General features: G+C 42.1%; 1 protein-coding gene across 2 annotated transcripts in view; it reads right to left on the reverse strand.

Moving 5' to 3' along the window:
* Positions 1 to 14,515, reverse strand: part of nlgn2.S (neuroligin 2 S homeolog) — a 48,469-nt gene that overhangs the window by 14,150 nt on the left and 19,804 nt on the right. Inside the window, exon 3 of one of the 2 annotated variants that reach the window (XM_018239786.2) lies at positions 1,674 to 1,730. The exons of the other annotated variant lie outside the window; for it this stretch is intronic. Within the exon in view, the coding sequence (XP_018095275.1) occupies positions 1,674 to 1,730 (57 nt within the window). The remainder of the gene's footprint in view (positions 1 to 1,673; positions 1,731 to 14,515) is intronic. 2 annotated transcript variants of the gene reach the window in all.

Consider the following 14,515-nt stretch of genomic DNA (forward strand, 5'->3'; position numbering starts at 1 on the left):
AATCTTCCCACCTGTTTCCTTTTCCCTTAATCTTCCCACCTGTTTCCTGTCACCTTGATCATCCCGCCTGTTTCCTTTTCCCTGAATCTTTCCATCTGTTTCCTTTCCCTCAATCTTCTTACATGTTTCTTTCTCCCTTAAGTCTCCCACCTGTTTCCATCTCCATCAATCTTCCCAAATGTTTCCTGTTCGGTTCAATAATCCCCCCTGTTTCCTATATTATTCCACCTTTTCCCTTTTCCCTTAATCTTCGCACCTGTTTCCTTTTCCTTTAATTTTCCCACCTGTTTCCTTTTCCCTCAGTCTTCCCACCTTTTTCCTTTTCCTTTAATCTTCCCACCCGTTTCCTTTTCCTTTAATCCTCCCACCTGTTTCCTTTTCCCTTAATCTTCCCACCTGTTTCATTTCCCTCAATCTACTTACATGTTTCCTTCTCCCTCAATATTCTCACCTGTTTCTTTTTCCCTTAATCTTCCCATCTGATTCATATTCCCTCACTCATTCCTCCTATTTCCTTTTCCTTTAATCTTCCCACCTTTTTCTCTTTTCTCTCAATCTTCTCATCTGGTTACTTTTCCCTCAATCTTCCCAACTGTTTCCTTTTCCCTCAATCTTCCCACCTGTTTCCTGTTCCCTCAATCTTCCCACCTGTTTCCTTTTCCTTTAATCTTCCCACCTGTTTCCTTTTCCTTTAATCTTCCCACCTGTTTCCTTTTCCTTTAATCTTCCCACCTGTTTCCTTTTCCTTTAATCTTCCCACCTGTTTCCTTTTCCTTTAATCTTCCCACCTGTTTCCTTTTCCTTTAATCTTCCCACCTGTTTCCTTTTCCCTTAATCTTCCCACCTGTTTCCCAGAGCAGCCAACTCCTCTGATATATCTTTCCAAATCCCCTGATCATCTCTTTCCCCTCAATGTCTTCTCACACCCTGTTTCCTCCTCCCTCTTCTCTCAAGATGCTAACAATGCATTTTTTTCTCTGTCCCGCTCTCATTAATCTTAACGAGCAGCATAGAAATAATTAGCTCCTCTCTCCCCACTCCTTAAATAAGCTGTTAAGGGAAAAATGCCGCCATTGCAGTTGTATTAATGAGAAAGCAGCATTCAGAAGATGACAGGGGCAGGAGCAATGTTCTGCAGGGTTATCATATGAGGCTGCAGAGAAAGGGTTAATAACTTACATGCAGGAAAATATAACCATTTACTTCTGCTTCACCAGAGCGGACAGCATGAGGGTAAGGCTTACTGTGTGAACACAATATCCCTCCTTTGTTTGATCCATAAGAGTAGGAGCTGCCATATCACTAGACACACCACAGATATCAAGAAAATAAAAAGGTTTCTTAATTAGGGACATTGTTCCCCTGCAGAACAGGCAACAGGGCAGCTTCTGCTCATATGGAGCTAATGGTGCTCACAAGCTGTGCCATCAAACTGTGCTGCAAATGCATAAACACTTAATCAGGGTATTCTTCCCCTTTAAAAAAAAAAAAACCTTTTATATGGTCCCCCCTTCTCACACAAAATAAGTTACAGAAGTCCATTGCTCACAGCAACATTACGTGTGCACATAGTACTTTCATTTAATAAGAATAAATAATGAAGTCATGCAAAAAACACCCCAAAAATGGAAGGAAGTGAAAAAAAGGTAATCAAGAAAGTGGATAAAATCTACCTTCATCTGGAGTGTGTTGCGCTTTTCTGGGGTCCTCCCGGGATTTGGAAATGGGACCTGGAGGTCAAGGCGAAAAAAATATAGAAAAAAAATGATAAAAAAAGAAAAGAAAAAAAGACAAAAAAAAAAAGATAAAAAATAACCGAGGGAGAGAGAGAAAGGGGAAGAGAGAAAGAAAAAATACGTTCAAGAAAAGTTCATGAAAAAACAGTTTGTGTTACTTCCTGTCTCATTGCAAAAATAAAAACAGTCTCTAACAAAATACAGTTACATGTGGGAGCTGAACATGGACTCTAACGCCGGCCAAAAGAAAGAGGTGACACACACCCAACCCAAAGTTTCCTCTTGTGTAGAGTAAAAGTATAACTATTCAATCCAACACATGGAAGATCATTCACTTCTAATTTAGATTCATTGCTCCATATGCCCCCCCTATAACTCCTCCTACTGCTCCATATGCCCCTCACTATAACTCCTCCTACTGCTCTATATAACCCTCCCTATATCTCCTCCTACTGCTCCATATATCCCTCCCTATAACTCCTCCTACTGTACCATATAACCCTCCCTATAACTCCTCCTATTGCTCCATATACCCCTCCCTTTTACTCCTCCTACTGCTCCACATACCCCTCCCTATAACTCCTCCTACTGCTCCATATAACCCTCTCTATAACTCCTCCATGTAACTCCTCCCACTGTACCATATAACCTTCCCTATAACTCCTTCTACTGCTCATTATAACTCCTCCTACTGCTTCATATAACCCTCCCTATAACTCCTCCCACTGTACCATATAACCCTCCCTATAACTCCTCCCACTGTACCATATGCCCCTCACTATAACTCCTCCTACTGCTCCATATAACCCTGCCTATATCTCCTCCTACTGCTCCATATAACCCTCCCTATAACTACTCCCACTGTACCATATGCCCCTCACTATAACTCCTCCTATTGCTCCATATAACCCTCCCTATAACTACTCCCACTGTACCATATGCCCCTCACTATAACTCCTCCTACTTCTCCATATACCCCTCCCTTTTACTCCTCCTACTTCTCCATATACTCCTCCCTTTTACTCCTCCTACTGCTCCATATGCCCCTCCCTATAACTCCTCCTACTGCTCCATATACCCCTCCCTATAACTCCTCCTACTTCTCCATATACCCCTCCCTTTTACTCCTCCTACTTCTCCATATACTCCTCCCTTTTACTCCTCCTACTGCTCCATATGCCCCTCCCTATAACTCCTCCTACTGCTCCATATACCCCTCCCTATAACTCCTCCTACTGTACCCTATAACCCTCCCTATAACTCCTCCTACTGCTCCATATAACCCTCCCTATAACTCCTTCATGTAACTCCGCCCACTGTACCATATACCCTTCCCTATAACTCCTCCTACTGCTCCATATAACCCTCCCTATAACTCCTCCCACTGTACCATATGCCCCTCACTATAACTCCTCCTATTGCTCCCTATAACTCCTCCTACTTCTCCATATACCCCTCCCTTTTTCTCCTCCTACTGCTCCATATACCCCTCCCTATAACTCCTCCTACTGTACCCTATAACCCTCCCTATAACTCCTCCTACTGCTCCATATACCCCTCCCTTTTACTCCTCCTACTGCTCCATATACCCCTCCCTATAACTCCTCGTACTGCTCCATATAACCCTCCCTATAACTCCTCCCACTGTACCATATGCCCCTCGCTATAACTCCTCCTACTGCTCCATATAACCCTCCCTATATCTCCTCCTACTGCTCCATATAACCCTCACTATAACTCCTCCCACTGTACCATATGCCCCTCACTATAACTCCTCCTACTGCTCCATATAACCCTCCCTATAACTCCTCCCACTGTACCATATAACCCTCCCTATAACTCCTCCCACTGTACCATATGCCCCTCACTATAACTCCTCCTACTGCTCTATATAACCCTCCCTATATCTCCTCCTACTGCTCCATATATCCCTCCCTATAACTCCTCCCACTGTACCATATGCCCCTCACTATAACTCCTCCTATTGCTCCCTATAACTCCTCCTACTTCTCCATATACCCCTCCCTTTTTCTCCTCCTACTGCTCCATATACCCCTCCCTATAACTCCTCCTACTGTACCCTATAACCCTCCCTATAACTCCTCCTACTGCTCCATATACCCCTCCCTTTTACTCCTCCTACTGCTCCATATACCCCTCCCTATAACTCCTCGTACTGCTCCATATAACCCTGCCTATAACTCTTCCATGTAACTCCTCCCACTGTACCATATACCCTTCCATTTAACTCCTTCTACTGCTCCTTATAACTCCTCCTACTGCTCCATATAACCCTCCCTATAACTCCTCCTACTGCTCCATATAACCCTCCCTATAACTCCTCCCACTGTACTATATAACTCTCCCTATAATTCCTCCTATTGCTCCATATACCCCTCCCTATAACTCCTATTGCTCCATATAACTCTCCCTATAATTCCTCCTACTGCTCCATATACCCCTACCTATAACTCCTCCTATTGCTCCATATACCCCTCCCTATAACTCCTCCTACTGCTCCATATAACCCTCCATATAACTCCTCCTACTGCTCCATATAACCCTCCCTATAACTCCTCCCACTGTACAATATACCCCTCCCTATAACTCCTCCTACTGCTCCATATACCCCTCCCTATAACTCCTCCTACTGCTCCATATAACCCTCCATATAACTGCTCCTAATGCTCCATATAACCCTCCCTATAACTCCTCCTACTGCTCCATATAACCCTCCCTATAACTCCTCCCACTGTACTATATAACTCTCCCTATAATTCCTCCTATTGCTCCATATACCCCTCCCTATAACTCCTATTGCTCCATATAACCCTCCCTATAACTCCTCCTAATGCTCCATATAACCCTCCCTATAACTCCTCTCACTGTACAATATACCCCTCCCTATAACTCCTCCCACTGCTCCATATACCCCTCCCTATAACTCCTCCTACTGCTCCATATAACCCTCCCTATAACTCCTCCCACTGTACAATATACCCCTCCCTATAACTCCTCCTACTGCTCCATATAGCCCTCCCTATAACTCCTCCTACTGCTCCATATAACCCTCCATATAACTCCTCCTACTGTACCATATAACCCTCCCTATAACTCCTCCTACTGCTCCATATAACCCTCCCTATAACTCCTCCCACTGTACTATATAACTCTCCCTATAATTCCTCCTATTGCTCCATATACCCCTCCCTATAACTCCTATTGCTCCATATAACCCTCCCTATAATTCCTCCTACTGCTCCATATACCCCTCCCTATAACTCCTCCTAATGCTCCATATAACCCTCCCTATAACTCCTCTCACTGTACAATATACCCCTCCCTATAACTCCTCCCACTGCTCCATATACCCCTCCCTATAACTCCTCCTACTGCTCCATATAACCCTCCCTATAACTCCTCCCACTGTACAATATACCCCTCCCTATAACTCCTCCTACTGCTCCATATAGCCCTCCCTATAACTCCTCCTACTGCTCCATATAACCCTCCATATAACTGCTCCTAATGCTCCATATAACCCTCCCTATAACTCCTCCTACTGCTCCATATAACCCTCCCTATAACTCCTCCTACTGCTCCATATAACCCTCCCTATAACTCCTCCCACTGTACTATATAACTCTCCCTATAACTCCTCCTATTGCTCCATATAACCCTCCCTATAACTCCTCCTAATGCTCCATATACCCCTCCCTATAACTCCTCCTACTGCTCCATATAACCCTCCCTATAACTCCTCCCACTGTACAATATACCCCTCTCTATAACTCCTCCCACTGCTCCAGATAAATGGGTATTTAGTTGAAGTGTGAGTTTATGGAGTGGGAATGTGACATTGGGAATGAGCAGTGGGTTTGGGGGGAGTGGGAAGACCAGTGATCACATGACAGAAAGTGAGAATTATTAATTTGCATAATGAACTGAATCCCTTTGAAATCAATGAAAAAGAAAAGAAAAAAAACTTTTGGATTCCCCTCTCTCTCTCCCTTCGTAAGAGGATTTTTTTTTCTTTTTTTAAGGTATTTTGTTGGAAATTTCCCATAAGAAAACATGGGAATAAAATGTTTTTTTCTGCCAAGACATAAAAGAACAATATTTTTTAAGAGGCAAGAGTTGAAAAGGCATTTAATGGGAAGTAAAAGGACTTTTCCCAAAAGAATGAGGAAAAAATAAGAAATACATTAAAAAAAGAGAAAAAATGTGACTCACTTGAGGAGCAAGAGTTTGTCAGTCATTGAGGGGTTAATGGAAGAATCTTTCACAAGACCCCAACATGCAGCAATCAAGTGAGCCCACCATATTTAGCGGGGGAGGGAAAGAGGTTTCAGGAAGTCAACTTGCTGGCAGCCATTTTGGTAAGGGAAACAGTAGCGAGGTCATTGGCAGCTGCCATATTGCTAGTGGCAAACAGGTTGATTAACTAGAGGCATGGATTAGACAGTAGTGAATGGAGCCAAGAGTTGAGCTGAGTTACAGTCAGTAAATCACAGAGTTCCCTGGCGTCTCCATTAATCAGCCCCTTGACGTGGAGAGTCAGCTGTTGGCAGGTATATATTTAGCCTGTGAAAGTCTATGTGACAGGGGTGGGAGTGATAAATGTAGGTGAGGAGAGAAGGTGGAAAGTGATAATTAGCTGGGGGGCTAAATGCTTGCACAGGCGGGTGCACTCAGTCCCTATGAGGATATGGATCACATGCTGGCCGTGACCGTAAGGTAGAATTGGGGAAACTATCCTCTTCTCCAATAGCGAATGTTCCTTATAAAAGGGGGGGAGGGGCAAATGATGGGACTATGTAAGACTTGGGTGGAGCCGCATTGCTACTTGTACTGAGGATTCAGATTGTACCAATCTCACCCTACACTGACCAAAAGTGTTGGCCAAAGATCCCAGAAGGCATTAGAGCATGGAAAGTGTATATAGGGGCAGGAATGGGACCCTTAGATATTCTGCTTGTCCAACAAATCATCTGAGGTCCTCCGAGAGGTATGAACAGAATCTGAATGGAGCCCAAAACTGCCCCCATACTCCAGATGAGGCCTCACCAGGGACCTATAAAGAGACACAATTATGTTTCATCCCTTGAGTTAATGCCCTTTTTTATACAAGAACTTTATTTGCTTTAGTAGCCACAGAATGACACTGCCCAGAATTAGACAACTTGTTATCTACAAAGACCCCAAGATCCTTCTCATTTAAGGAAACTCCCAACACACTGCCATTTAGTGTAGAACTTGCATTTATATTATTTTTGCATAACCTGCATTTATCAACATTGAACCTCATTTTCCAGTTTGCTGCCCAGTTTTCCAGTTTAGACAAATCACTGTGCAAAGTGGCAGCATCCTGCATGGAACCTATAGTTCTGCACAATTTAGTCTCATCTGCACAAATAGAAACAGTACTTTCAATGGCCACCTCCAGGTCATTAATAAACAAGTTGAAAAGCAAGGGACCTAGTACAGAGCCCTGCGGTACTCCACTAACAACACTGGTCCAATTAGAAAATGTTCCATTTACCACCACTCTTTGTAGTCTATCTTTTAGCCAGTTCTCTATCCAGGTACAAATACTATGTTCCAGGCCAACATTCCTTCATTTAACCAGTAACCTTCTGTGTGGCGCTGTATCAAATGCTTTAGCAAAACCAAAGAATGTGAAACAATGGAGAGTAACTACATGGCCATTCCCAATTTATTTTGCAAGATCCAAGGGTAAAACAGCAGCAACAAATCCTTCTATACAAAACAAAATGCAGTTCCAAAGTTCCCACACAAGTCCATTCACAATCCAGAGAAAACTCCAATGATGGCCGTAGAGTAGTGAAGTATTAGGTCCAACGTGAAGACTTTCTCCCAAGGATCTCGGCTACACTTGTAGTTCCTTGTTGATGGGGTCAGTTGAGGCACATTCATATGTTTCATGAGCCTCTGCCCAACTGAGAATCCAACTTTAACACAACTGCCACAAAACATCTTCCCATTAAGCTCTTGAACTGCAGCATAATCCTTAAATTCCCAGATGTTCCTCCCAGCTTTGTTTTCAATCAGGCTCATCAACAGGTTAATGGAGTAGCCATCTCCACTGCAATATCATGTAGAAAGAAGAAAAACCGGGGATCCTTCCAACGTGAATTAATGTAGTTTTTTATTGAACTGCAGCAGCTGCATCACGAGGGTCTTCAAACTCTACAATTGCGAAGCCAAGAGGTTTCTAATCAACCCAAAATCCAACACAAAGGCCCATAGACCCCAAAAGCCTTCTCAGATACAGCTTTGTTGCCATGCTGACCAAGATTTCCCATTTAAACTTTGCAGTTCTGTAAATTTGAACTCCCTCGTTGGTGCGTGGCATGGACTTTCATTTGGTCTCCTCATTGCACACCCATAGGAATATATTACCCAATGTGTTTGGAAGCCAACATTTTATTTGAGGAGCATTGTACAGGCTATACAGGATGAAATGGAGTCTCAACCATTTCGGTTGTAACAGATGCAACAGGCTGGGTCTGTTCCGGTAAAGATGCCCTAGGTGGTAGTGGACATGTAACCAGAGCCACACCTGAAACACCTCTAAGTTCTATGGTGCAACTCCTCTGCTGATAGATTTGAAACACAGGTCAAAGATGCACCATAAGCAGTTAGCAAAGACCCAGTGAGTGTCTATACGGTCCTTGGTTAGAGCTCCGAGGGTCTGGTGGTAGGTCTCTGAAGAGCTGGCACAGTTGTTAAAAAGTACCCACTTACCCATAAGTTCGTACCCCAGAATTTTTGTCCACTCAGCTTTAAGGACTTCTTAGTCCTCATACATGATTTCAAAGGTGCTTTACCTTATGTTTTATCATTTCTGGACCTGCTCCCTGGTGATGCTCCTCTCGGCTATATGAGGTCCTTCCCTGGCTCAACTCAAGTTCAGTGTCTCAGCTCCAGGCAAATGAGCTCCCAGGATCACCAGCCAAGAACAACATAGATTCATTAATGGATCATCCAGTAGAATAGGGGATGTACTGCAGCCTCTGCCTCTAGCAGACTTAGCTCAGCCAGTTCTTGTCCCATGCTTTATAACTGGGTTCATGAGAATCCTATTTAAGATGTCTTCATCCCGCCGCTTCCACCAAATGTCATGAAAAGTACAAACCAAAGCATGCAAAAACCCTGGAGAGTAACCACGTGGCAGTTTCCAATTTATTTTGCAATGGCCAAGGATAAAACAGCAGCAACAAATCCTTCTATACAGAACATAATGGCAGTTCTGAAGATCCCACACAAGTCCATTCACAGTCCAGAGAAAACTCCAAATAAATGATGGCTGAAGGATAAGAACTATAAAACCATGCTGAAACAAACTCATAGTATTGTGGTTTGCAATGAAGTCCAGAATGTTATCTCTTAAAACCCCTTTGAAAAGATTTCCTGCCACTGATATCAGACTAACTGGTCTATAGTTTTTAGGCTGAAAACGGGATCCTTTTTTGAATAGTGGCATCACATCATCAATTTGCCTCTCAGCACCATGTCAGACCTCAAAGAATCCTGAAAAATGAAGTAAAGAGGTTTGGCAATCACAGAGCTAAGCTCATTTAATACCCTGTGATGAATACCATCCGGTCCAGGACCTTTGTTTACCATAACATGTTTCAGTCTCTTTTGAATTTCCTCTTGTGTGACCCATAAATCATTAGTTGAGCTGGGTCTATTAAAAAGGAAATCTTCGTTAGCTGGTTCCTCAGTTTTGTAGATGGACAAAATAACAGTTCAGAATTTCTGCTTTCTTCCTGTTCTCATCGACCAATTGATATTAAGGGTCCTATCCCTTCCTGCTTAATTTTTTTACTCTATCTTTTTTTGCTGCTTTATTGGCCAGCTAAATTGAATGACATAAAAACATGGCTTTTCCTACCAACCTCAACACCAACACTACATAGCTACGTGTGCTGATACAAAGCTACTCCCACCAATACCTAGCTATTTGCACTGATACATTGCTAGTCATGCCCATACATACAGTAGCCACTTGTAACCATACAAAATGACTTGCTCCTAAATTACAGCTACTCATACCCATAAAAAGTTACAAATGCTAAAAACACAAATACTCAAGTCGATACATAGCTACTTTAGCAGATCATAGCTACGTGTGTCCATACTTAGCTACTTGTGCCCATACATAGCTACATTATGGAGCAGGCTCTCACAGGCATCTGTTTAACACATTCACTGCCAAACAATCTGCTGCTAGAAAGACTTTGCAAGTGGAAAGGAAGGCAGTGCACTGATTGGTGGAGCCAAATTAATAACATTGAGCAGAATCGAAGGCTTCTAAACAGGGGTAGTAGGGGGACAAGAATAGGGGAGTAGAATATTGAATACAGTGTTGGGTGACCAATATGAAGCACCCTGTGGCCCTTGTATGTATAGATGTGGCCCCCTCGCTAGCGTCACTGGAAAAGACAAGCCAAACATCAGCTGCCTATAGGGATCATATAAAGATATATATACACTATAAATACACATGGCACTGAGCACACTGGTGAGTAAAGACATTGCTAAACACACTGATAGACACAGACTCAGGAGGCACAGAGAACACTGTTGTCAGCACAGAGTATGTAGAAGGATTGTTGTAACCAGACATAATGGCTGCTGTGCCCTGAAGATCTCACCACAAGTGATTAAGAGAAAAATCCCATTAAAACTCTGTACAGCCCTGTATATACTGACATCTCTATACTCTCCTCTGTACAGTCCTGTATATACTGTCATCTCTATACTCTCCTCTGTACAGTCCTGTATATACTGACATCTCTATACTCTCCTCTGTACAGTCCTGTATATACTGTCATCTCTATACTCTCCTCTGTACAGTCCTGTATATACTGACATCTCTATACTCTCCTTTGTACAGCCCTGTATATACTGTCATCTTTATACTCTCCTCTGTACTGTCCTGTATATACTGTCATCTCTATACTCTCCTCTGTACAGCCCTGTATATACTGCCATCTCTATACTCTCCTCTGTAAAGTCCTTTATATACTGTTATCTCTATACTCTCCTTTGTACAGCACTGTATATACTGACATCTCTATACTCTCCTCTGTACTGTCCTGTATATACTGACATCTCTATACTCTCCTTTGTACAGCCCTGTATATACTGTCATCACTATACTATTCTCTGTACAGCCCTGTATATACTGCTATCTCTATACCTTCATCTGTAAAGTCCTGTATATACTGTTATCTCTATACTCTCGTCTGTACAGTACTGTATATACTGACATCTCTATACTCTCCTCTGTACAGTGCTGTATATATTAACATCTCTATACTCTCCTTTGTACAGTCCTGTATATACTGACATCTCTATACTCTCCTCTGTACAGCCCTGTATATACTGTCATCTCTGTACTCTCCTCTGTACAGCCCTGTATATACTGTCATCTCTATATCTTCTTCTATACAGCCCTGTGTATACTGCCAACTTTATACTCTCCTCTGTACTGTCCTGTATAAACGGACATCTCTATACTCTCCTCTGTACAGCCCTGTATATACTGTCATCTCTATACTCTCCTCTGTAAAGTACTGTAAATGCTGACATCTCTATACTCTCCTCTGTACAGTCCTGTATATACTGCCATTTCTATACTCTCCTCTGTCCTGTCCTGTATATACTGACATCCCTATACTCGCATCTGTACAGCATTGTATATATATATATATTGTCATCTCTATACTCTCCTCTGTACATTCTTGAATATACTGTCATATCTATACTCTCCTCTGTACAGTGCTGTATATATTAACATCTCTATACTCTCCTTTGTACAGTCCTGTATATACTGACATATCTATACTCTCCTCTGTACAGCACTGTATATACTGTCATCTCTATACTCTCCTCTGTACAGCCCTGTATATATTGTCATCTCTATACCTTCTTCTATACAGCCCTGTGTATACTGCCAACTTTATACTCTCCTCTGTACTGTCCTGTATAAATGGACATCTCTATACTCTCCTCTGTACAGTACTGTATATACTGACATCTCTATACTCTCCTCTGTACAGTACTGTAAATGCTGACATCTCTATACTCTCCTCTGTACAGTCCTGTATATACTGACATCTCTATACTCTCCTCTGTACAGTACTGTAAATGCTGACATCTCTATACTCTCCTCTGTACAGTCCTGTATATACTGACATCTCTATACTCTCCTCTGTACAGTACTGTAAATGCTGACATCTCTATACTCTCCTCTGTACAGTCCTGTATATACTGCCATTTCTATACTCTCCTCTGTACATTCTTGAATATACTGTCATATCTATACTCTCCTCTGTACAGTGCTGTATATATTAACATCTCTATACTCTCCTTTGAACAGTCCTGTATATACTGACATCTCTATACTCTCCTCTGTACAGCCCTGTATATACTGTCATCTCTATACTCTCCTCTGTACAGCCCTGTATATACTGTCATCTCTATACTCTCCTCTGTACAGCCCTGTATATACTGACATCTCTATACTCTCCTCTGTACAGCATTGTATATACTGACATCTCTATACTCTCCTCTGTACAGCCCTGTATATACTGACATCCCAATACCCTCCTCTGTACAGCACTGTATATACTGACATCTCTATACTCTCCTCTGTACAGCACTGTATATACTGACATCTCTATACTCTCCTCTGTACAGCACTGTATATACTGACATCTCTATACCCACCTCTGTACAGCCCTGTATATACTGTCATCTCTATACCTTCTTCTATACAGCCCTGTGTGTACGGCCAACTTTATACTCTCCTCTGTAATGTCCTGTATATACTGACATCTCTATACTCTCCTCTGTACAGCCCTGTATATACTGACATCTCTATACTCTCCTCTGTACAGCCCTGTATATACTGACATCTCTATACTCTCCTCTGTACAGTCCTGTATATACTGACATCTCTATACTCTCCTCTGTACAGCACTGTATATACTGACATCTCTATACTCTCCTCTGTACAGCCCTGTATATACTGTCATCTCTATACTCTCCTCTGTACAGTACTGTATATACTGTCATCTCTATACTCTCCTCTGTACAGTAGTGTATATACTGACATCTCTATACTCTCCTCTGTACAGCCCTGTATATACTGTCATCTCTATACTCTCCTCTGTACAGTACTGTATATACTGTCATCTCTATACTCTCCTCTGTACAGTAGTGTATATACTGACATCTCTATACTCTCCTCTGTACAGCCCTGTATATACTGACATCTCTATACCTTCCTCTCTACAGTCCTGTATATACTGACATCTCTATACTCTCCTCTCTACAGCCCTGTATGTACTGACATCTCTATACTCTCCTCTGTACAGTACTGTACAGTACTGTCATCTCTATACTTTCCTCTGTACAATACTGTATATACTGACATCTCTATACTCTCCTCTGTACAGTAGTGTATATACTGACATCTCTATACTCTCCTCTGTACAGTCCTGTATATACTGACATCTCTATACTCTCCTCTGTACAGTACTGTATATACTGACATCTCTATACTCTCCTCTGTACAGTCCTGTATATACTGACATCTCTATACTCTCCTCTGTACAGCCCTGTATATACTGACATCTCTATACTCTCCTCTGTACAGTCCTGTATATACTGACATCTCTATACTCTCCTCTGTACAGCACTGTATATACTGACATCTCTATACTCTCCTCTGTACAGCCCTGTATATACTGTCATCTCTATACTCTCCTCTGTACAGTACTGTATATACTGTCATCTCTATACTCTCCTCTGTACAGTAGTGTATATACTGACATCTCTATACTCTCCTCTGTACACCCCTGTATATACTGACATCTCTATACCTTCCTCTCTACAGTCCTGTATATACTGACATCTCTATACTCTCCTCTCTACAGCCCTGTATGTACTGACATCTCTATACTCTCCTCTGTACAGTACTGTACAGTACTGTCATCTCTATACTCTCCTCTGTACAGCACTGTATATACTGACATCTCTATACTCTCCTCTGTACAGTACTGTATATACTGACATCTCTATACTCTCCTCTGTACAGTCCTGTATATACTGACATCGCTATACTCTCCTCTGTACAGTACTGTATATACTGACATCTCTATACTCTCCTCTGTACAGCCCTGTATATACTGACATCTCTATACTCTCCTCTGTACAGTCCTGTATATACTGACATCTCTATACTCTCCTCTGTACAGCACTGTATATACTGACATCTCTATACTCTCCTCTGTACAGCCCTGTATATACTGTCATCTCTATACTCTCCTCTGTACAGTACTGTATATACTGTCATCTCTATACTCTCCTCTGTACAGTAGTGTATATACTGACATCTCTATACTCTCCTCTGTACAGTCCTGTATATACTGACATTTCTATACTCTCCTCTGTACAGCCCTGTATATACTGACATCTCTATACTCTCCTCTGTACAGTCCTGTATATACTGACATCTCTATACTCTCCTCTGTACAGCACTGTATATACTGACATCTCTATACTCTCCTCTGTACAGCCCTGTATATACTGTCATCTCTATACTCTCCTCTGTACAGTACTGCATATACTGTCATCTCTATACTCTCCTCTGTACAGTAGTGTATATACTGACATCTCTATACTCTCCTCTGTACAGCCCTGTATATACTGACATCTCTATACTCTCCTCTGTACAGTCC

Source organism: Xenopus laevis, chromosome 3S (genome assembly GCF_017654675.1).
Source record: "Xenopus laevis strain J_2021 chromosome 3S, Xenopus_laevis_v10.1, whole genome shotgun sequence".
In the NCBI taxonomy this organism is placed as follows: Eukaryota; Metazoa; Chordata; class Amphibia; order Anura; family Pipidae; genus Xenopus; species Xenopus laevis.